The sequence below is a fragment of the Alternaria incomplexa genome (assembly GCF_024043165.1).
Source record: "Alternaria incomplexa strain BMP 0042 chromosome Unknown scaffold_3, whole genome shotgun sequence".
Taxonomy (NCBI): Eukaryota; Fungi; Ascomycota; class Dothideomycetes; order Pleosporales; family Pleosporaceae; genus Alternaria; species Alternaria incomplexa.
This window is the reverse complement of record NW_026249852.1, coordinates 1,671,911-1,695,248: the sequence shown is the minus strand read 5'-3', so window position 1 is coordinate 1,695,248 and position 23,338 is coordinate 1,671,911. Positions and strand designations below refer to the sequence as shown.

The window sequence follows — 23,338 nt, the reverse complement described above, 5'->3', positions numbered from 1 at the left end:
CAAGTCAGTAGAGCGCGTATGGTGCAACTGATGCTATTCGCAATAATTTGCTCACGAACTTGGTGGCTTCCACACCATCAGCGGCTGTTCATGAACGGGCCCATTAAAGCTGGTGAAATCCAGTCGGAAGATCTCGACGTCTTCGAAACCGTGTATCTGGTAAAAGCGATGGCCCACGGGGGTAGACGCCAGATAAATCAGAAGACCAAGGTCTTTGGCACGCTGCTTTCCCCAATCTAAGAGGAGACTTCCTGCACCTCTGCCTTGGAACTCTGGATGTGTATATAGCAATTGAAGGTCTAAGACTTATCAGTATGGAGACGGTGTGAGTTCACGTTGCGACACAACTAGCGCGCAAACCTACAGAGATACGGCTTCTCTCCCATGATGGCTTTCCTCCGTTCTGCCATTCCCCCAAAGAAGATCTTGCAGGCTTCCGCATTCATCCCAGGACCAAGGCGCAAAGGTTGAAACGAAGCGAGCGCGGTCTAGGCAGTTTCGAAGACGTGCCATTTCGCCCATGCTACCATCTGATCAGTGGATTCATCGAAAGCCTGAATCAAATGGACAGTAGAATCGTTATTCCTCATGTCGATGATCTGCTGGATCTTTTGTTGTGATGCTCCCGGAGGAAACGGACCTGGGTTTAGGATGGGGCCGAGAGGGTTATCTTTGAAAGCTAGAGACTCGATCTCACAGCCTCGCGCGATGTCGGTGTCGGAAACCTCCCGCAGAATAATTGCCATGCTGATGGGTATTGATGAAGAAGGAGGATGTCGTTGCAGGTGTTGTGAAGAATGGATGCTATGGTTGCGCGGCTGACTCAGCGCCTTGATGGGGCAGGTGCATCTTGAGTATCGCCCTTGCGCCCTTCTCGTGTCACGTTGCGGAGCGAGCGATACGGCAGCTCAAGTTTGCTGCACCGAGTCTGACTCGGGTGGTACACCACGTAGAAGAGCAGGATGCATTGATGCGCTCCACACGAAGAAGGCCTTGTTTGTGTCTTTCTACAGAAGAGGTTCGTCGACGCCACTCCATGTCAGATCAATTTCTCACAGGAGCACACACCTCTACTTGCGATGCCAGAGGAGGCTAACAGCTTTGCCAGGCGGCAGCGGAGCGTGTTGAGAAGGTCTACCCAATCATAGATAGGGCTCTTATCCATAAAGGGCTTCTTCCGTGGCTTGATCTCTCTCATCCCGAGGTCTCTACACGCGATGAACGCGACGCGAGTATACTGGCTTGATCTTCGTCCTTCCATATCCTTTTTCTGTTCGTAATAGTCTTCAAGCCTCTCCATCCGCTGGCACATACCCCTCAGCCAACCAACTCCAAATATTGAGCCCAATCTTGACGCCCTTCGTGACCGGCAACCCCGCATGCCAACTCTCCGCATATCCAGTCCCATCACTCCGCATATTCTCCCAAAACACCGCGTTCCCAGCAATCGGCTTGAAAATGATGCCTTTGCTCAGATCCTCCTTTGGCCCTCCCTCTTGCCGAACACCATTCGTGGAGACACCTTCATTTTTCGAGGCAGAGAAAGTCGCGTCATCATCCTCACCACACTCGATAAACCGACACCAACTCTTATCCTCAGGCTTCTCCAAGCGCGGGAAATGAGTGCCTCCGCCCGTACAGTTTGCTTCAAGATACACCATGAAGGAACTCACGCGCCCGCTTTTCTTGGTCGCAGTGCTCCAGTCGTAGTGGTATGTGTAGTGGCCTCCTACGCCATATCTCTGGCTCCAGAGTTTCTCGATGAAAGTGTACGGCCGCCAGCCTTGGAACACGCGGGCGCGCTCCTCGATGCATTTGACTGTTTGACTGCGGGGCAAGGGTGCTTTCTCTGAGTTGCGGATCGCGGGTTTGAAGGATTCGGTGCCGGAGGTCCATACTGTTGAGGGAGTGAAGTGGGGGTTGCTGCGGTCGTACTGTTAGTTGTGTTCGCCTCGTCCATAAGTATGCAGCATGACTATTACATGGCAAGTCCCATGAAAACAGAGTCCGTTTCTATACCCTGGGATATCTCGAAGCAGCAGCAATCAAGAACGGACGTACCTCAAAGCAACAACCTCTTTCCCTTCCTCCTCACCGACAAACCCCTCAATATACACCACCAACGGCTCCCGACTCAGGACATAGACACCCTTGTATGTATGCGCTGCGCAACTCAAATTCCGTTCCGGAATCACCAAATTTTCTAGATTGGCTTTTACATCACCACCACCTCTCGCACCAGCGCTACTCGATGACACCGCATCGCCGCCCGCATTCGAAGTAAGCAACGACGACAAAGGCGCGCCAGCGAGTATATACGCTAGCGCAGCGAGGAACCCATACTGAAAAAACGACGTTATCGATAGCGAGGACGAATACGAGGCACCGGTCGACGACGATGCAGGCGCGGAAGACGAACGAAGCATCGCAAAACCACGCAACACGAAACGACAACCTACGCGCAGGCCCCACGAAAACAAAGAATAACGACAAGCAATGACCCAGATGCTCGACAGCCGCAAGACACAAAAGAAGAGACCGAAAGATTTGTAAAAGAGTGACGATGGGAAAGTCTACAAAATTCACAAACCCACGCCCCTTCAAAAGGAAACAAACCAAGCACAATTCCCCTACCGCCCGCCGCACAGCGCACTTCCGCCCAAATGATTTCATCTGCAATTACCGCTTACCGCTATCAAGGGTCCTTTTCCGCGGCGCGCACGCCTAGTCTCATCTCAGGTCTCACGTGTCATGTGTGCTTTATCGCGCGGAGTGGACTCTGCGTCAGATTATGCTCGGGACACACGACACAACATAGATCGACATGTGGTACGTGCATAACCTAGGTATTTTACCTGAGCGAGTGTCACCGTGGGTATATTTTGTTCCGAGAGTCTGAGTGTTACCCCTGGCTTAGGTAACTTACGGGTGGAATATGGTTGGCGCGAGGGATCAGGGATGGGGGGATTCGGGGTTAATTTGGATTCTGCGTGTGGTGGTGGTGGTGGCATGATTCATGGATAAGCTTGGCTTTGCAGCGGCGGCGATTTGGCATCCAGGGGGGCGGGACGGAGGGGTCTATGTCGCTTTTTTCTGGTAGGTGAGACTGGCATCCTGGTTGAAGGTAGAAATCTAGAATGGAGGGGCGGGCTGAGCTACCCCTCATGCGTGTGTACTTTTGGCACTTATACCGTGGTTCGCGAGAATGTTTTGTTGTTCAGTCGCTGCGACCAGGAACCAGGTCATCATATGCAAAGCTCTTCAGGTTACCAATGCATAATAATTATCGAAACAATGTCCTCGAATTGCACCTCTATAAACGCCACCCTAATGGTGCACAAAAAGGTATCAAAACAAAGAATACAAAAGGGGCAGAGCATGAAAACGAAGCTCAGATGAATGAGACTTTGTCGTAATGTCATCAATCTCTCTTGAAAATAAAAGACAGGCAGTTGGTATCCCAGAATCTACGCACACACACACACCCAAGGAAGAAGAACACTCGCTCGCATGCTGGGACCAAAGTCGTCACCTCGTGGGTTTCGGCATCATGTCTGCCTTTCTCAAATTATTCCAGAATACAAAGACTCTGGATGTCAAAGATATGCCATGGCATATGTTTTGCGCAATAGTGGTATCCTGTGGTCTCTACTGGACGTGAAGAATCCTTCTGTTTGTTCGGTGTTGATCCGCAGTCTTTCTCTGCCCTCCTCCGTCATGCTGGTTTCGCTCAGTCGAACGGACCGTAGCAAATTTGGTGAGATGGGCGGCGAGATTACTGTTTTCCACTGTTTTCTCGTTCATGCTGCTCGGCAACTTCACGCGCGTAAAACTCGACTAACATCGTTCCATAAGCCTCCATTTCTTCCAGAGGTACGGCGAGGCGGAAATCATTTAATAGCAAAAATTGCAACTCCAGGTGGTTCAGTTCAACCAAGGGTAGACCGCCGACCTTGAACCTGTTAGCATGCGTTTTCATAATGTGTATCGGCCAACACAAACCTTTGCGTATCTCGAGTTTGTATAGAAGACGTCGGAGAAGAATTTGCTGGCGCATGTAACGCCGGCTATGACGAGACGATGTATGTTGAAGCTGTCAACAACAAAGAAGTGGGATAGATTCAGCGCATCCACGCCGAGATCTTGTTGCGATGGGGAGGGCGGCTGGGCATTGTCCCCTGGCGTTTGCGATGGCTTGCCCAAGGAGCCTGACGGAGGAGGGGTCGCCGCCTGAGCGGAAGCTGATGTAGGTCGTGCGTTTTCTGCCGGGGTCGGAGTTGCTGACATTGTAGACTTTGAGTGTTCAACAGACTGCTCATTAGCCTTGCGAAGACCAGATATAGGGCCAGCATTTACCCTCTCTGTCATTCTGTCGAAGTAGACGAGTAAACTCAAGAAGACCTCGTACGTAGTGGGGCAGTATTTGTGAATTCTACTCAGATAGCTGAGGATTGAGATGCTGGGGACGTTCTTGCCGTGGAAGGCCAGGACGCTGGTGGTCTGTTGACTCAAGCCCGCTGTGCCGTCTGATGGGGGGATTTGGCGGTGTAGATGGTCATGCTGCCGATCGTTGGTTGTTGTGATCTTGGTTAGGAGTCCGGCAACCATTTCGATTATATCTGAGACAGGCATCTCGCTGATTTCATATTGAGGCCCAACCTCTGCGGGGTCTCGTCGCTGCCGCCGTGCGAGCGAGCGCGACTGAGAGAAGGGACTGGACTCATCGATGGCAAAACTCTGGATGTGTGACAGACTCTTGACTTTGATGCGCGTAGGAGAAGCTTCCGGCGATCGTAGGGACTGTGCTGGGGAAGGCTGGGGAACGGTTCGCGTGTTTGCGACGGCGGGGTCTGTGCCCGAAGGCGTCGGCTGCTGCGAGCGGGGACGGAAAGTCGGACTGGGTGGTGTCGGTACTGCTTGGTCAGCAGCGGGTGCGGTGGAGTTTGGCTCTAAGCTGTTGTGCTGCTGCGATCGCTGGCTTGGTGTTGAGCTCGACTGCGGGGCTCCCGAATCCGCCATGGGAACATCAGCAGACGAAGCTACTGGCCGCGGCGCATTGGCGCTCGAAGACGGCGACGGGCGTACAGGCGTGTGATGGCCGGCAGGAGACTCTTGCGCCTGGTGCGTACTGCCGCCGCCAAACATGTTGGTGTGAAAGTGGTTCCCACCGAAGTCGCTCACCAGAAGCGAAGTCATTCCGCGCGAAACCAGGCTGTGCAGGTGTCTGGAGTTCACGATGGTCTTGAACGGGAGGCAGGCGCGACACAATGGCTGTGCTGGGTGCACCAAGGAGCGTGGTTCGCGGGCGCAGTGGATCGGTGCGAGGCGTCGGTCGTGTTGTTGAGCCTTATCGTAGAGAGCCCGAACTTGGACGCAGCTTAAAGGGGCGCAGATACCGCGTGCGAGCCTGCTCTACTCTGCCGTACCCAAAGCAAATTGGACGGCACGCGTCGTGTCAAAGTGAAGGGCAAGATGCGCGCCGAGTCGGGGCCCAGCGTGGTGAGTGATGAGGTGTTGTTGGAGAAAGGCGTGGGGACCGGACGTCACAGACCAACGACTGGCGAGATCAACGAGACCCTGGCCGCAATTCACCTGCACAGTCCCAGACGCATGTGACGACACTGTGCAGCCACCAAGAGCCGTTTCAGCACTCGCTGCATCCAACTAGATAAACACAAGATGATAATTCTGCCACCTCGGCACGTCGCGCTACGTAAAATGCTGCACAAAACTAGACGGAGAGGAGCCAAGAAAAGGCCGGTGACGAATGGGGCAATGCTGACAGTTGATTGGCCTGTGGCTGCGGTCCATCCCACGCCCGTGGCCCAAGTTCCTGTGTAGATGATGCTAGCTAACTTGCTTTCTTTTATTTCATACAGATCGTTCAGGTATCATGTCATGACGAGTCCTACTGCTTGCCTGGCCCCTCGTAGTTCTGGTCTGGCAGGTATAGATGTCTCTGCGCACCCTTGCCTGTGAGCACCACCATGCGAATCACACCGCCCGAGCTGCCGTCCCACTTGATGGCTTCTGAGAGTGCGCCCTTGACGAACTTGATGCCTTCCTCCTCGCTCATGTTCTCCTTCCAGTTCGCGTCGCAGTATCCGTAGATGTACGTCGAACCCGAGCCACCAATCGCGTATGATTGCTTGTGCAGGGAGCCGCCGAGAGGGATCGAGTATACTTGGCCGCCGTGTCGGTGGTCCCATCCGGCAATGATGAGTCCAGCGCTGCATGTACGTCAGTGACTGATGGTCGCGCGGCCATGGCCTACTCACGAGAGTTGGTCCTTGTTGGAGTAGCACAGTTCTTGGAAGATGGCTGCCGCCGTCTGCGTCGTGGGTGGCTCGTCGTTGGTGGTACCGTACATGCCGAGGTGGTATTGAACAATGTCCGCGACGGCCTGTGTGTCTGCTGCGGATCCAGATCTGCAACACCAGATGGTGTCGTGGACTTGTGTGAGCTTGTCGGTGACTCGGTTCGCGATGTAGGCTCCGGTCGTTGTTCTGCTGTCGGCGGCTAATATGACACCGTCCTTGAAGTTGATGGCCATGCTGAGTACTGTTAGAGACTTAGAGGAGGCGGTTGAGGAAAGACAAACATGGATGTTCCGAGGCTACAATGGCTGTTAGTAATCTTGCAGCGCTATAGATAGTATTGTATCTTACTTGACCTCTCCCTTCTTGAGGTGGTTCATGTCGACGTGAATGCCATCTGCGCGGTGTGAGCTTCCGCAGTTGACTTGTTTGTAGCGGCGAATGTACCTTCTCCCAACATGCCCGTTGACATCATCATTGCGAGGTGAGCTGGTTGGTGAGGCAGAAAGAAGTTCCGGGGGGACGATAGGATGGGGCGGCGTATGGTGCGGGCGAGAGAAGCTGTGGGGTGGGTTGTTGCTATAGTGGTGGTGCAGGCAGCTCGACTCTACGCGGCTGATATTCCTTGGCATTACGCTACTGGTCTTAGTGGCCGGCTGCACCATGCGACACCCTCGAGGGCTCGCGTTCAGGCGGTTGCGCGCTGGAACCTCAACTGCCTTGTCGCGACTGTCGCTCCGAATGGTCGAGTCTTCTATTCCTTCTCGCTCTCCCTCACCTAGGCAGCTGTTCCCACGAAGTCGCTCGGCCCCTGAACCCAGATCAATCCTACGCCCCACCGATCCCGAAGTGCGACCAGGGAGCATGGCTTCGGCTCTCGACACCTTCATCTCCTACCTGAAAGTGCCGATTCTAGCGTCCTCTGGTGTCGCCGCGCTGCTCAGTGGTCTCCTCTACTTCAAACAAAAGTACGTCATCCTTGCAATCCCCATCTTGGGTTTGGCTAACTTTGGCAGTGAAATCATATATCCCCGTGCCTTCCCTCCTGACGCCCGCACCAACGTCCCCAGACCTTCCCAGTTCGCCATAACCGACTATGAGGAGCTGTTCATCCCCACACCCGATGGCGAGTCTCTGAGCGCCTTCTTCATCCGAGCCAACAAGCAGCATGCGCGCAACGTAACGGTCCTCATGTTCCACGGCAACGCTGGCAACATTGGCTACCGACTTCCCATCGCAAAGATACTCGAGAACGAACTCCGGTGTAATGTGTTGATGTTGCAATACCGCGGTTACGGTCTATCCTCTGGCAATCCCAACGAAAAGGGGCTCATGATCGATGCGCAGACTGGCTTGGATTACATCCGGCAGAGACACGAACTTCGGGACACCAAGATTGTCGTCTACGGTCAAAGTATTGGCGGTGCAGTTGCCGTCGGATTGGCTGCTCGTAACCAGAGAGAAGGTGACATCTCCGGCATCATCCTGGAGAACACCTTTACTTCGATCAAGAAACTCATACCGACGTGGGTACCTTCAATCGGCTTTACATACCATCACTAACAGAGAGTAGTGCCTTCCCTCCCGCCCGCTTCCTGACTCCGCTCTGCCACCAGATCTGGCCGACTGAAGAGACACTTCCAAAGATTTCCAAGATACCCATCCTGTTCCTCAGCGGTCTCAAGGATGAAATCATTCCGTAAGCGCACATACTTCCAAACACTGAGTTTCCGGCAGGGTTCTCTTTGCTAACTGTTCGACAGACCTTCGCACATGACCAAGTTGTTCGACGTCTGCAAAGCGCCTAAAGTCTGGAAGGAGCTACCGAACGGAAGCCACAACGACACCGTTGCAGAACCGCGCTACTTTCAATACATCGAAGAGTTCCTCAGCGAATTTGTAGCCCGTTGAAGCTTTCGCTGGATACCCATTAGTTGTTGGAGGGTTGACAAATATGCTGAACCAGCCCCACGCTACTGCTTCACTTGAATAGCGCGAACCACAGGCTGTGCGCAGACAGGGGAATGGCCAGGTGCAAGCGTACGATATGTCACTGGGAGTTTGCTATTGGAGGGACATCCGATTGGGTTCCGTGGTTTATACCCTCATTGGCTTTTGTTCCGAGTCGTGCATTAGAGGTGTGCGGTGTATGTCGACTGCGCGGGCAGCACACCTACGCGCTGTGAGCATGAACATGAGCATCTCGGGGCAGCCGATGTGTACTTTGCATCTTCCAGCGTTCTGAAACGCAGGTGCATGTGCGCATATCCCCTGAAGCTGACCTTTTTTGCGCCGACACTGCTACGAAAATGTACTTTGGGTGGCAAAATGGCACCACATAGTTTCGAGATTGCGTCGCCGTGCAGGCCGCGCGAATATAGAGATCGCGATCGTATGCATGACCCTGCAGTAACGTGTGCATCTCCGTAAGCTAGTTGTGATTTGTGTTTACAAGCCGTGTCAGCTGTTCTCAGACTATTCATGATGGAGCAATTGATTTTTGCGTCGCAAGGGTCTACGTTTACCGACCACGTGCAAGACCCGAGATGTGGGGTGAGGACGGATCGCCAGGGGCGAGGTGCATGTGCCCTAGGCAGTTTATCGGTACAAGATTTCTTGACACAGGAGACACATTATCGAAAGATCATCCTTCACAGCCTCAGTCGCTTCGTTGCTGCATGCTACGCGACGCAACGCGTAACGAGTGGCCACGGGGACGACGTTATTCGGACCTACCGCCTGTATCCGACGTGTACTCGCGACAGAGCTGCTATGCACCACGCACTTGGGCCCCGCAAGGTTCCAGCCGGGTTCTTGAATACGAAGAGGCTCCATGTGCGGTAGTGCCAACGTCCGCGTTCGCGACCGGCCGCTGATTCGATGGTGATGGATCTGTGCTGGACCCTGCAACGGATGCTACCAGCGCCACTGCGTCATGTGGGCAGTATCGCGAAGGCTTAACAATTCCCATACTGCTTGCGACCGGAAATGCATGCATCGGCTGCACGGAACATGGCAATCTTAGCATGGCAATCTTGCATTAGGCCGAAGTTCAGTCCCATCTCAGCTCTCGTAGCTACCAGCTGAGCAAGACAACAACTCCCCAAGTGAGCAGACGTCAGTCGAGATGAATCGAATAAGCTCATGATCTGCGATCTATTCTTGTAGCGACAACGTCATTGTTGCACCCCGGCGGACGGGACAGACGTTTGATTCATTGCTCGCCCGGGTGTCGATCATGACCACGCGGGAACAAGTGTGGTGGCTGTGCTGTGGCGGGAGATCACTAGTAGGGCTGTCATGGAGCGGTCACTCCGACTGTGGCGAACCGGCCTCACTCGCAGGCCAGAACCACTTTGCATGTTTGAGCAAACGGTTTTCGGGCCATTCATTTCAGCCGTCTGCCGAGCAGCGTGCCGAACCAAACCAAGTGCAGACTTGTCAAGCTTTGGCTGCGCCGGCGTGTTCGCGTTCATGGAAGCGAACGCTGTCATGTCGAGGCCCACTGTCGCGCTGTGGCGCTAGGCCTGTATAGGTCCCACAGCCATAGCTGCCCGCTCCATCTTTCTTCCATCCTCGTTTCGACGCACTCCCGCCGCAGGGTCACCAGGGGAGTACCACCGCCGAGCCAGCCTACCACGAAGGACTCAACAACGCCGCGAGATGCTTTTACCGGGTCCCCTGTCAGCTCCCTGGGCTGGCTCCATGCCTGGTCATTATCGTGACGCCCTAATCACGTCCACGCGGCATCCATGGCTTCACCCTGCTCCCTAGAGGGCCGGAGTCTTCTGGGCGGCTCAGTTCGTGCATGTCGCGTCTGCTCCATTATCCATACAGCCTCCTCGATTGGTCCGCCAACTCGCATGCATGTTGGGCCCGTTCCTATGGACGGCGCTGAATTACTTCATGATCTTGATCTAGGCGATGCTGTCACTATACAAGCCGGTGCTAGCAGACCCCCTGGTACCATGGTCTCCCAGCACCTTCGTAGTCCAATGCTTTCTTCTACTTTCCATGCAGGTTTTCACTCGACAAATTGACACCAGCACCAGTTTGCGTTTCGGTATACAGAACAAACACTAAATTTGCGCCTACCGGAGATTGCTAGGAAGGGCCCGCTAAGCTTTGGTAAGATAGTCTAGGATCAGCGCCATCGGCCCATAGCATTCTAGAAACGGTATCACTCGCCACGTCCGATGATATACCACGTCCGCAACACTTGTTTTCTAACATTTCCTTGACTCAGGCACCCAATCTTCTCCTTGCTGGGCTTTTGGTGATCGTTTCGCCTCCAAAGCATCGGTTCAGACCCTGTCACTCCACATCGAATCCTGTCAGCCACGGGAAGCCTACCAACAGCCAATCAGGCTGCTGCTAGTTGCTGCGGCCAGCGGCGAGTGAAGCAGAAAGCTCGCGAGAACCCTTTGGCGGCCTTCCCGTTTCTACTAAGCTAGTCAATGAGCCCATCTCTGCGACCCTAGCTCCTACTATCTGCCGCACGTACGCTTGCCCATTGCGGACCCTGCCGTTGCGCCGTCCCCAACCTCATAAGGCTTTGAGAGCTCGCTTCTGCCGTCTGAGTGGTCGTGCAATTCTGACCATCATCTTCGTTCCGCCTTAAGCGAGCTCCTTCTCCAGGTAGTACATCAACCGAAGCCGTTCATCTTCCCTCAAACGGTTTCTCCTACTGCCGGCATCTTTTTTTACACGCGATCACCTCATAGCCTCCCTTACCCATTGGCAAACCTTGATCGTCGTCTCTCTTGCGAAGCGACTTACTTTCGGGTATCGTCCTTTCCGGCTTGCCACATCCCTTCAAGGATACGTTGATATAGAATTAGGTACGTTGTATTCTCCTATGTTCGGAAAATTTGGTTGAGTCGGGCCTTTACACATTCGTTTTTCTAGCACTCGTTGTATTAGTTGTAACATGGACTAACATGTCTTTCGTTTGGGTCCAACAGTGGGTGCCACTTCCTGTCGTTTACGAGCCACACATGGGCGACCTACCTCCCGGTCCACGGTCTCATACCATGGACAACACGACAGCCAGTCTCGCGCGTGACGGAAACAATTCGAATTCGTTTCCCACGTCTCTCAAGTCTCCCGACAGCAACGATCCGTTCTACTCTCAACTTAGCAGTCTACCCCAAAGTCAATTGCGACCCGACCATCGCTCATCAACGCACGCGAACGGAACCTATCAGTCCCAAGAACACGGCACTTCACCACTTAATATGGGTGCAATGACAGGTGCATTGCCCAACTACGGCGCACACGACAACACTCCGATGAACCCGCAAGTACCACGCTCCCTGTCGGGCGCATCCACCTCAGCTGTGGCATACCAGCTTGGGCAGAACCTGCAAATGCCCGGTAACATGTCCGCTCATGCTTCCTATGGACCTGGATTCGCTACAAGTCTCCCCCAACAACACTTCATGTCTCAACAAGGCTCACAGTACAACGCCTATCCTTCTTACCCGACAAATCAGCCTCGTTTAGCAGGCGTGGCGCCGATGCAGTCGCCCTACCAAAACTATCAGCAGGCTTCACAGTACATGTATTATCCGGCACCATACGGACAACAGGGGCAATTCAATCCTGGATTTGGTGCTCAGGGCCAAATGTACGAAAGGAAAGCCGGCTCGACGAACACGGGTATGCAAGGCCATGTTGCGGATTATTCGCATGGTGATGGTGGCTTCCCTGGTGTTCGAATGGCCACTGGAAACTACATGGGCGACTCAAGCTCAATCATGTCTCCATACGGCGTACAGTTTGCGCAGTCTTCCGGTAAGCAAAGTCCGCGACCTGCCATTGCGCAAGTTCGATGTCGCAGAATGGTGCACACAGCTACTGATGACCTTCCAGGCATGCCTCGTCCTGGGCCCGTGAGCTCCATACCTCGTGGACCGCCTCGCAAACCCAAACAATCTGGACACGCACTTTGGGTTGGTAACCTCCCACCTGGGACTACGATAGTCGCCCTGAAGGATCACTTCTCCCGCGACGCTACCAAGGACATTGAAAGTCTGTTCTTGATTTCCAAGAGCAACTGTGCGTTCGTCAACTACCGCACAGAAGCATCTTGCACAGCCGCAATGCACAGGTTCCACGACTCGCGCTTCAGCGGCGTACGTTTAGTCTGCCGCCTTCGACGCAGCTCTGCTCCGGCATCAGGTGTACCCACGGCGCCTTCGGCCATGATAGGCCAGCAGAAGAATGCTTCTCGAGCAACGACTCCGACACCAGACAATTTCACCGATGCTCCCACCGAAGACGCAGTTGACTCGCCATCGCACAAAAGTGTTGAAGATCTTAAATTATCTGTGGACACTGCCACCAAATACTTCATCGTGAAAAGCCTCACGCTACAAGACCTAGAGCTCAGTGTACGGAACGGTATTTGGGCCACACAGTCTCATAACGAAGATGTCCTGAACAAGGCTTTCCAGGTGAGCGCACCCTACTCTCCACATTCAAGACCGTTGACTGACAGAATCTAGTCTGCTGAAAATGTCTACCTCATCTTCTCCGCGAACAAGTCGGGCGAGTACTTCGGCTACGCACGCATGGCGTCACAAATTCTTGAAGATGGGTCTCCCACGATAGGCTCGGCCCCCAAGCCCGAGGCCACCCTAGACGCGACGGATGTGCCAAAGGCGATCGCTACTCCGGCAACGGAATGGGCGCCGCGAGGAAGGATCATTGACGACTCTGCGCGCGGCACAATCTTCTGGGAGGCAGAGCTACCCGAAACAGACGGCGAAGAAGAAGCACAGAACAATGACGACAAGACTGAGAGAGACGATGCGCCGCAACAAATTGAAGCCGACACCTCAGCCGTTCCGCAGAGCTGGGGCAAGCCTTTCAAGATCGAGTGGGTCTCGACGAACCGCCTACCATTTTACCGCACCCGTGGCCTCCGCAACCCATGGAATGCGAATCGCGAAGTCAAGATTGCGAGAGATGGCACAGAACTCGAACCCAGTGTTGGAGAGCGCCTGGTCCAGATGTTCCATCGAATGGGACCGTCGGCTGCCGGTGCACCGGTAATGCCGCCCGGTGTAGCCACCGGCATGATGATGCCCCAGATGCGAACATTCTAGGCACTTGTCAAGCCTCAATTGGCCTCATTGCATTGCACTTGATGTACCAGACGCTTGTTTACCGTTGATCTCGGCTAGAACGACTTGAAGCTTGAGACGTAACGATGCGCCTCTTTGTTGCACTTGGAAGAATTCTGTCGGGCCCTCCACTGCCGGGCAGTGGGCGCTAGATGGAGCTCTTCTGCATTCATTCGCTTCTGCCATTTTTTATCACCGAGGAACGAAAACTTGACGATGACATGATCTTCTAATAGGCAAGATGAGATCAAGAGACACGTAGGAAACGAAGCTAGTGCTTGGATTCGTGTGGGTAATTGAGTATGCTCTCCTTCCCACATCGTTCTCTTGTCACCGTAGTTTCATTGGAGTTATCCATTTCTGTATTCTTATTACTCTCATTCGTAATGTAACATACTCTCCTGCATTATCCCGCTCGGACTTGTCCTGTGTTTTGCGCGCAAACCCCGGTCGCACTTCAACCGCCGCCCCTGCTCATGGTCTTTTCAATTTGTCGATATTTTTTTACATGCAGAACTTGACTTTATCTTGATCGGCCCTTTCAGGGCTGGCAGGGTCGTAGGGAGGGTTCTCGACCTCTTCGTTCTTGTTCTGGCCCTTACTTGCGTCTAGTGCCTCCGGGTAGGGATACCCACCCTCGCGGGTTACGTGGCCGCGACCTATGAAAAGTCTCCTGGGCAGACACACCGTGGAGGAGCATCATGATCATCCCACTGGTCTGTCGGCAAAAGCACCCTGGCCACAATGAATGCTCAGGTAGGAAAGTCGCCATCTCGACTACAAGGTTGAATGTCCGTACAAAACGACCGACGCTAGATATCTGCAACATGCCAGAATCGTCATGATGCAACGTAAACTTTACACTACCTCCACGTGTCCTTGCACATGCTCACAGCAACCCAAACTCCCTCGGTGGTCCCCTCAGATTTTGCAGAGCACCCAGGTACGTAGAACAAGGATCGCACCCAAAGCCAAGCCCAGCAACCCGCGCATCTCCGGACGAAGCTCTGAAAAGCCTCATCCCCATTCATCGCTTCCGAGCTTGCCATAGTAGCCCCAACGCTTTCCGCACACCCACACCCACACACAAGGACCAACTACTAGCAAACGCCGTTATACCCGAGAGCAATAGAACAGCTAAACAAGCGGAAACGCAGAATGCAGAAGGACAGTGCGAGATGCGAAAAGGCACAAACTCTCCCACACCCCAATAGCCACATATGCATATCCATCCCTATAACCAATCCAAGCAAAAAAACCCACAACCCATGCCCCATCGCGCAATTCTAGAACCCAGCCTGTTTCGCACACACCACACACAATCCTCAAAGTTACACAGCAAGCATCGCGAATCTAGATCAGCGCATCCTCGATGCCGCGTTATCCGCTGGCATGCCATTTCACACTTTTGCCCATGAGCGTCTGTGCGTTACTTTATCGCTGCCCAACAACGCCGGTGTGCCGGTTCCCTCCCACATCTCACGTCTGTTCCAAGGTTTCGACTTTTTAAGTGGGGAGGAAAGAGGGAGAGAAGGAGGGTCCGCGGAAAGATGAGCTCGGGCCTCGCGCTAGTACCCGTGGTGGTAGGCTGATGAGTAATGGCGGTTATGCTGGATCGCGATTGCCTTTGGTGCTGTTGAGGTGTGGGATTTGACACGCTCCGGCGTTTTGATCATCTTGCTTCTTTTTCTTTCGGTCGCTCCGCTTTCGGCGGTGTGTAGGATGTGTGCATGTTTTGGTACCTAGGTGTTTCTTGATGGTAGTGGTGATGGCTACATGTACCTGATGAGGGAGGTGGGAAAGAAGAAAGGGGGAACAGGGGGTTCGTGATGTTGCTTCTTTTGTTGGAGTTGCTTGCTTCCTCGGTCTGTTCGTACCGAGCGTGCGTTTTAGTGGGACGCACGTGTACGTCTTCTTTCCTTGAGGCTTCATCAAAACTGTATCTTGGGTAAACCGTGTAGAGCCTTGTCATCGGGTTTCGACACTCAGCTTTCCTAGTTTCCCTGTTTCTTCTCGCTTGCGGTTGATGTACCCGATGTGCACGAATCGCTCACGGTATTTCCCGCTTGTTGTGTAGCTTTTCTAGTGGTATAGCCTTTTCCATCTTGAAATGGCTTGTCTTCTCTTCTAGTATTCAACACGTTCCCTAGTATGAATGCTGTTTTTTTATCATCATCTCTGGTCATTAGACCGGAGCCTTGAGTACCATCACGTGACCTCAGTTGGCTCGCGGAGTACCTACCTAGATAGGTACGGAAGACAACTCATCATGGTCCCGACAGTTCATATGCAGTCAAACGACCGGACTGCAAGATCAGAAAGGATTTTTTGAAGTAGTGTTTGCCCTCGTTTGAGACGCAAAAACAAGCTGTTCGTCGTCAAAGACAGAGCCGTGACGCCTTGTAAAGGGTCAGGAGTATAAAAGAGACAGGTACAAGGAAAGAATTATGCGCATAGCAGTATCTAGGTCATGGAGAATACATTGGCGTATTATTGCAGGAAGAAGAAGGTTGCATCAGTTGCCAGCTGAATAGGTATTGGTGCGTTGAGCATGTTAGGTACGTCACGTGCACAAAGTACAGGCTTCATGACCGGCCTGGTTGTTTCCTCACATTCCTCGAAACGGCAGAGTAATAAAAACGAATCAAAGCCTCTCTATAACTTCAACTCCCTCACCCCCTCAACATCCACCGTCACAACGCCCTCAATCTCCCCGGCGCTGTGTCCAAACAAAAACTCATACTGCCCCCGATCCACGACCCACTTCCCGCTCCCCTCATCAAAGTAAGCAAAGTCCTTGTTCTTGACATCCAACCGCACAGTCTCCTGCGCACCAGCCTCAAGAGCCACTTTCCGGAAAGCCACAAGAGTCTTCACCGGATGCTCTGCAGCCTTCTCCTTCCTACCCACATACAACTGCACCACCGTGGCCCCAGCAACACTTCCCGTGTTCTTGACCACAACGCTCGTAGAAAAGTGTCCTGGCGACGACTGCTCAACGCTCGCCTCAGCGAAAGAGAAGGTCGTGTACGACAGCCCGAAACCAAAGGGGAAATGAATCTTATCCGCAGCGATACGATCGTAGTGTCTGTATCCCACAAAAACGCCTTCTTCGTACTTGACAGTAAGCTGCCCCGATTCGTCGCGCGTACCAGGGAAATGACCATGCGCAGGCGCGTCTTCGATGCGTTTAGGCCATGAAATAGGTAAATGACCAGAAGGGTTCACGGCACCAGATATGATATCAGCAATGGCGTTTCCGGCTTCTTGACCCGGGAACCAGGCTTGAATGAGTGCGGAGACGTTGTCGAGCCAGGGTAGGGCGACAGCTACACCGGTCGAGTTTACGACGATGGTTCGCGGGTTCACGGATGCGACTGTTTCGACGAGCTTGTCTTGAGAACCTTCACGGGGCAGGTGGAAGCTGACTTGATCTTGGCCCTCGGTTTCCCAGACGGGGGTGTGGCCTGTGAAGACGATGGCTATGTCGCATTCTTCCGCGAGCGCTTTGGCTTCGGCGGCCATGTCGAGATCGTGCTCGGAGGCGTACATGAAGCCTAGTCTGAATCCGGGGAGACCGGCGAGAATGTCACCTTTTGAGTCGCCGGCGGGCGGCTTGGAGTGGACTTGGATTTCGCAGGGCTTGCCTGCGGTGAATGGGACGCGGAACTCTTTTTCGGGGTTGCCGCCGAAGAGGAAGCCCATGGCATCTGGTGAGTTGTGCTTTTGCTCGTAGACGAGCTCGCCGTTTACGTGAACGACTGTAGGGCCGATGCCTGAGCAGCCGAGATAGTGAGATCCAGATTCGCTGGGAGTAAAGACGGTGGTAAATCTGACTTCACTGTCCTTGGCACTCTGTTCGAGCAGTGGAGAAAATGCCGCTTCTTTGTAGCCATGCTTTATCTTGATGGGCTTGCTGGTGTTGCCCTGGTTGAAGAGTTCCATCTTCCAACCGTCGTTTCCCTCAAGATCTTTACAGCCTTTCGATAGGGGTGGGATGAGTCGATACGTGGCGGCTCCCTTGGCGAACTTGAATTCCACGTCGTTTTCGTAGGCAGCTTTGAGGCCTTCTTCCGGAGTGATGCGGTAGTGAGCATTCAATGAAGCACTTCCGCCACCATGAATCAGAGCCTCCTTAGCCAGACCGAACAGCCCGATCGTCTTACCCTTGACCTCTTCCTTCCTGAGCGGCAAGACACCGTTGTTCTTTAGTAGGGTAATGCCCTGTCCAGCAACATCCCGAATAAGTTTGCTATGCTTAGGGTCGACGATAGACTGCTCAGGCGGAATCTCTGGGTTCTCGAACGCGCCCACCTTTTCGATAAGATTCAGAACATTTCTCGCTCGCTCGGTGATGGTGGCTTCGGTGACCTGGCCCTTCTTGACAGCCTCAAGGACAGCATCGGTACTGCGCCACCTCGTCGGACCAGGCATCTCTAGATCCAATCCAGCGTTCAGCGAGTCGGCCGTAGAGTTGGTACCACCCCAGTCGCTCATGACAAGCCCTTCCCACCCCCATTCACCACGCAAGACTTGCTTGAGGAGGAATTCGTTCGAATCTGCATGTGTTCCGTTGACTTTGTTGTAAGATGTCATAACAGCGAGGGGATTCGCTTCCTTGATGGTGATTTCGAAAGGCTTCATGTAGATTTCCCTCAGTGCACGCTCAGACACAATCTCGTTGACCTTCAGGCGATCCGTCTCCTGCTCGTTGGCTACAAAGTGCTTGATGGTCGCTGCGATGCCTTTCTCTTGTAGCCCGCTGACCACATTGGCGGCCATCTTGCCAGCAAGATACGGATCTTCGGAAAAAGATTCAAAGTTGCGGCCACCGAGGGGATGTCTATGGTTGCACATGGTGGGCGCAAGACTGAGGCTTCGTTAGCAGTGAATATGCGCCTCGTACATCAGCAGACATACAGCACTCGCGCGCTCTTCGTCTTAGTCTCTTCAGCCAACGCATGGCCTATATGCTTTGCATTTTCAGGATTCCACGTCGCCGCTGAACACACTGCAGCAGGGAAACATGCAGCTCGTGTTCCTCCTGTGAACACTTCGCCACGTGCACCGTTCGGTCCATCGCTAGTCTACTGTGCGTCAGTCACTGTGAAGCAAGTCTAAAGTTGCAGAGCAAAGTCCTACCTTGATAGCGGGAACGCCCTTATCAAGTACAGGCACAGTTTCCCAAAAGTCCTTCCCAGCAAGCAGCGATATCTTCTCTTCCAGCGTCAGAGACTGAAGGACAGTCTCAACTTTTGAACCCATCTTCTCAAAAGTGTCGTAGAAGAGCAATCACCCAAGAAAACTCGACAATGGTGTGAAATGAACCACGCGCTACCGTCTATTCGCCCGTAGTGACAGATACACTCAACAAAAAGCACCTTGCAACGAAAAGGGTATCACCGCTCTACACATCCCCCCTCCACCGCGCACGACCCTGGATATAAGTACTCCAACGCCGCTCCTCCGCGCTCGCCTCCAATCCCACACGGGAATCCTGACCGTCTCTCCGGGAAAGCACACCATCGTCGACCGCATCGGTGCATCTCGAGACGCTTCGTTGTGGAGAATTGGGGGAACACATTCGCGCATCATTGGCGCGTCTCGAGATCTACCGTAGTGGCACTCGTAAGCGTGCCGAGGTTTTGCCATGGCGGACGGCCTGATCGTGCTCTGATTCGTACCTTTTCCGTTGGCGAGCCGTCGGCAGCGCTTTCGCCGAGGTTTAGCCGCGAGGGTAGGCACGGAGTTTATCCACAAGACGTCAGATGATACGTGGGATGTCGTTTAAATACGGATGGGTCTGTGTTACAGGAGTGATGAGTAAACGTCTGAGGTCGGTGAATACACTGGACATTCGATCGCAGACTGCTGATGGTTGTTGCTGGTTGCTGGTTGCGCTGCTTGCTGAGTCAGATCTCGATGCGGCAAACTTCCGAGGCTCAAACGGCAGTCGCTGGGGGACCCACGTTGGCTTGGCTGGCGCCGCTGTGGTGCCAGGTGAAGCTTTTTGAGAAAACTATACGTCATGTTGTGTTTCTGATGGCATTGCATTTCTCTACGGCCTCAAAACTTCTCTGCAAGACGACCATCTGATATCCCACGTATTCCAGCATTTCCAGGTGTTAATTTGACTGTACATTATCCGCTTTTGAGGCGCACAACATGGCTGCTTCGTCGAAGAAATCTGGGGAAGTCGAGCCCACAGCGAGCCGGCGGCATCCGCTTCAGCGATTTGACTCTCCATCCAAAGGATTTTCGGGCGCATTGCACGTAAGTAACAGAGAACCTTGGAAAGCGTTAGGCAAGGCAAAATGTTGACGAATATTTGTATTACAGGTTGCTGGTCTGATTAGCTTCTACAGTTCCTTCAAGTTGTATGTCTGCATCCCGCCAACTTTGCAACTAGCTAACATGAGTCCAGCTTAATTGATAACCCAAATGTCTTTGTATGTAAAAAACATTCTCGAAAACATATCTCCACATCCCATAATGGTTCCTGCACACAACACCTCAACCCTCACCAGCCTTCACCACTTTCCATCCAACCCAATCCCCTCCCCACCCACGCTCTAACAAACAATCCCAGAACTCCTCCTTCGGCTGGCACCTTCAATTCCTAACCATAATCGGCCTCTCGCTTTCAACCCTAACCTTCCTCTTCGGCCTCATCGCAGACCTAACCTCCACCGCCCTCTCCGCCTCCTCCACGCTCCCGTCAAACCCGCCTGCCGTCGCCCTCTCAGACCACCTGTTCCGGCTAAAGAACTACCTCGCGCTGGTGGCAGCGCCGATTGAAGCCACCATCAGCATTCTGTACTGGACGTTGAAGGCTATTGATGGGAAGCTTTTGGTGCAACCGTATGTTGTCTCTTTGTTACTCCTACTTTCCAGGGATTGGTGTTGTTCCCGTGACGTCTGTTTTTGCTAACGAGAGAATGATAGTGATATCCCGCTACCACCAGCAATCTACGACATAGGATTCCATCTCGTCCCTGCTGTAGTCCTGGCCTTAGATTACATCCTGCTTTCTCCGCCATGGCCTACCACGCCAATGAATGAGTCTGCGCCTATGATCACACTCGCTCTCTCCACCATCACTGCATTTACATATTGGATCTGGATCGTAAGATTATCCCATTCTCAAAACTGCTCAAGTACACTCAGCTAACCATACACACCATCTTCTAGGAAATCTGCTTTTTGCAGAATGGTTTCTACCCTTACCCCATTTTTGCGATGCTCACGACGAATCAGCGGATTGGGTTGTTTGTTGTGAGTGGCGTGATTATGTGGGTGGTAGGTGGGTTGTTGAGGGTGCTGTATGCGAGGATTAATGGTTATGAGAGTGTGGAGCATCTGGAGAAGGTACGACGGAATAAGGTCATGGGCGGTAGTGGGAAGTGGGAGTAAGAAAGGAACGGTACGAAGATTGGTATACGACTAGATGATGTTATGATGCGCGGAAGCTATGGAAGCGTGACATGGGTAGACAGGAACATTGCAGGTGGGTATTGGAGTGGCGGTGGAGTCATGAATCAGATCGAGAGATTATGAGTTACACGACCGGAAGACAACAAACTCTCTATATTAAACATGTAAGGGAGAAAACAGCGATACTGTACATGCCCACCAGCTTCTTACCAGCAATCACATGCTCGCAGGCAAAGTGCACAGTAGAGTACGGCATAGAAATGAAAAGAACATGCCTGAGTATCTGTCCAGCGATCCCCATAGCGCGCCTCTCGGAAGATATCGCAGTAAATGATGTCGTATGTCGCTACTTGTCGCAGCGTATGTCATATATCACCGTGTAGAAAATATGGACCAGGAAGAAACGCAGGAAAGTAAGTCGCATGCATAAGTCGGTAGATGGAACGAGCGTGAACAGTCGGGTATCTGCTACAGCTCAGTGAAGCCGAGCGTAGGTGTCGCGTTGGGAAGGGAAAGAGGGCACAGTCTCCAATCGCTTAGCTTGTAGACGGCGAAGGTGGAGCTGTGATGGTACGTTGGTCATCGTCATCTTGGTCTTGTTGCTGGTACGCGCTTGCAGTGTTGTAGAGATGACTGGTGTACTGGAAGGCCTGTTGATCAGGCCCAATGCCATAGGAGTAGGTGGGATACTGGTAGGCATTGTTCTGATGGCCATGAAAGTTACCATAAGCCGTTTGGTGGAACGAAGGTAGAACGTTCTCCTTGTTATCATACTGGAACGGATCGTTGAAGGGTTTGTAAGAGTTGAATGCAGGTGCAGGAGATGGAGATGCTTGGTGAGTGAAGCCAGATGTGAGATAGTTCATGCCATTGGGCTGCGAGAATGGAACGTCATCATCGTCTTGGTAAACGTCAAACTGCTTCCGCTTCGGAGCACGGTTGTTGCGGCTATGGTCGTAGCCAGGACGGCCCCGATCATCATCGTATTGGTTGCGGCTGAGGACAGGAAATACGGGCCGCTTGGACTGTCTAGTAGAGTGGCGAGTGGTGTTTGCATCAAGACTGGCGAGTGCAGGTCGCCGACGTACGGGCTGGGGGCTCTCAGTCTTGATCTCGACCTCGTCCTCTTCGTCAGACTCCGAGCACGAGATCCTGCGCTGGCGTTTGAAAGATTCCAACGGTGTGAAGATGAGCTCAGTTGCTTCGACTACTTGGGAGTTGAGCTCCAGCTGTTCGACGACAGAGCTGTCCTTCTTTTGGTTCCTCTTGCGCCGCATCTCTGGGGTAGCAGAGTCGAAGATGTCCATGCCAGGCCAGTAGACACCTTTGAGTTTGGTCGACTCGCTGACAGCCATCGGATCTGCAACCTCAGCAGGTTCATCTTCAATGGCACACGAAGCCGCAGCGTTGTACCGGTATGACCTCCGACGCTGCTCGTTCGGATCGGAGTATTCACTGGAAGTATCATAGTCTGGGTTGGTATAGCTGCGAGAGCTGGCGCGAGACTCTGTAGGCCAGTACTGCATATGAGGTGCGAGGGTATTGCGATTGCGGAGGACCGGGCCGAGAGGTTGCGGCGTCGGAGAAGGCGACTGCTCTAGCTTGATCATCGTGTGCTGCTGCTCCGACAGGCGTGGATCGAGGAGAGCGCTTGCGGCGGCGCGACGTACAGGACGTGGCGCGGGGGCCTCGATCTTGAGCGGAGGCGCCGGCCGGGCTGCTTCAGGTGTAGTCAGTATCAGTCTCAAGTACAATCGGATGCAGGAGGTGGCCGTACCAGCAGGCCTCGCGCGGGTACGGCGTTTGTCCTTCTGATTCATCCGGTCCGACATGAGCTCTTCGACAGCCCATTCGGCATACCACTGGTCGTACGTCTCAATGAGCCGGCGGGATGCATCCTCGTTGGTGGAGCGGACCTTGACCTTGTAGTAGTTGGATAAGTGGCCTTTGCTGGCGATGTGGGTGAGTAGATGCGAGACATCGCTGAAGTTTGGCTTCTTGGGGCAAATGTTGCAGTGAAGCGGAATGTTGGCCATGCCGAAAGCCTGGCAAGGCTGCACTATATCAAGGTGAAAGCTGCAGTGTGGATGCGGTGTTTGTAAGGAGCGTAAGTGAAACAAGCACAAGAGCAGCGCGGTATTGAAAGCAGAGAGCGTTGCGAAAGGAGCGGACTGAAGGTGGAGAAGGCGAAGTGACGGTGGGAGAGGTGCTCATGAGAGACCTAGTACAGAGATGGCTGCCGGTCACCGCGGTAGCTCCTAGCCCATTTCCTGAGCGAATAAATGGAAAGCAGGAGAGGCGCCAGCACTTTTAAGGAGAAGAGAGGAAGGTACCGTGTCGCAGTGAGAGAATTGCAGCAGGAGGAAGTCTGTTGGTGGTGTTCTAGCAGGCAGAGCACGTGGGGGCTCGGCACTGACAAAAGAGGAAGCCACCCTCACTTTCCTCCCGCTTTGTGTC

The 23,338-nt window shown here is 53.3% G+C and overlaps 7 protein-coding genes across 7 annotated transcripts; 3 read left to right on the top strand and 4 right to left on the bottom strand.

The window, feature by feature from the left end:
- Window positions 1-3,775: 3,775 nt before the first annotated feature.
- Window positions 3,776-5,145, bottom strand: J4E90_002951 (uncharacterized protein; the record flags this gene model as incomplete). Its single annotated transcript, XM_051432525.1, has 2 exons — window positions 3,776-3,952; window positions 4,003-5,145. The coding sequence occupies 2 exons, from the start codon at window positions 5,143-5,145 to the stop codon at window positions 3,776-3,778; spliced, it is 1,320 nt and encodes a 439-aa protein (XP_051293947.1).
- Window positions 5,146-5,908: 763 nt separating this feature from the next.
- PRE3 (Proteasome subunit beta type-1) lies at window positions 5,909-6,795 on the bottom strand (the record flags this gene model as incomplete). The annotated part of the gene is made up of 4 exons (XM_051432524.1): window positions 5,909-6,230; window positions 6,279-6,554; window positions 6,669-6,714; window positions 6,765-6,795. 4 exons carry the CDS (start codon window positions 6,793-6,795, stop codon window positions 5,909-5,911), a joined length of 675 nt encoding a protein of 224 aa, XP_051293946.1.
- Window positions 6,796-7,181: 386 nt separating this feature from the next.
- J4E90_002949 (uncharacterized protein) lies at window positions 7,182-8,228 on the top strand (the record flags this gene model as incomplete). The annotated part of the gene is made up of 4 exons (XM_051432523.1): window positions 7,182-7,285; window positions 7,334-7,843; window positions 7,891-8,016; window positions 8,081-8,228. 4 exons carry the CDS (start codon window positions 7,182-7,184, stop codon window positions 8,226-8,228), a joined length of 888 nt encoding a protein of 295 aa, XP_051293945.1.
- A 3,326-nt stretch (window positions 8,229-11,554) lies between these two features.
- J4E90_002948 (uncharacterized protein) lies at window positions 11,555-13,429 on the top strand (the record flags this gene model as incomplete). The annotated part of the gene is made up of 3 exons (XM_051432522.1): window positions 11,555-12,113; window positions 12,192-12,775; window positions 12,827-13,429. The coding sequence occupies 3 exons, from the start codon at window positions 11,555-11,557 to the stop codon at window positions 13,427-13,429; spliced, it is 1,746 nt and encodes a 581-aa protein (XP_051293944.1).
- Window positions 13,430-16,102: 2,673 nt separating this feature from the next.
- Window positions 16,103-18,712, bottom strand: J4E90_002947 (uncharacterized protein; the record flags this gene model as incomplete). The annotated part of the gene is made up of 4 exons (XM_051432521.1): window positions 16,103-16,166; window positions 16,212-18,317; window positions 18,368-18,534; window positions 18,590-18,712. 4 exons carry the CDS (start codon window positions 18,710-18,712, stop codon window positions 16,103-16,105), a joined length of 2,460 nt encoding a protein of 819 aa, XP_051293943.1.
- Window positions 18,713-19,612: 900 nt separating this feature from the next.
- On the top strand, window positions 19,613-20,860 carry J4E90_002946 (uncharacterized protein; the record flags this gene model as incomplete). Its single annotated transcript, XM_051432520.1, has 6 exons — window positions 19,613-19,720; window positions 19,787-19,824; window positions 19,872-19,896; window positions 20,037-20,308; window positions 20,393-20,573; window positions 20,639-20,860. 6 exons carry the CDS (start codon window positions 19,613-19,615, stop codon window positions 20,858-20,860), a joined length of 846 nt encoding a protein of 281 aa, XP_051293942.1.
- Window positions 20,861-21,417: 557 nt separating this feature from the next.
- Window positions 21,418-22,917, bottom strand: J4E90_002945 (uncharacterized protein; the record flags this gene model as incomplete). The annotated part of the gene is made up of 2 exons (XM_051432519.1): window positions 21,418-22,598; window positions 22,659-22,917. The coding sequence occupies 2 exons, from the start codon at window positions 22,915-22,917 to the stop codon at window positions 21,418-21,420; spliced, it is 1,440 nt and encodes a 479-aa protein (XP_051293941.1).
- Window positions 22,918-23,338: the final 421 nt, after the last annotated feature.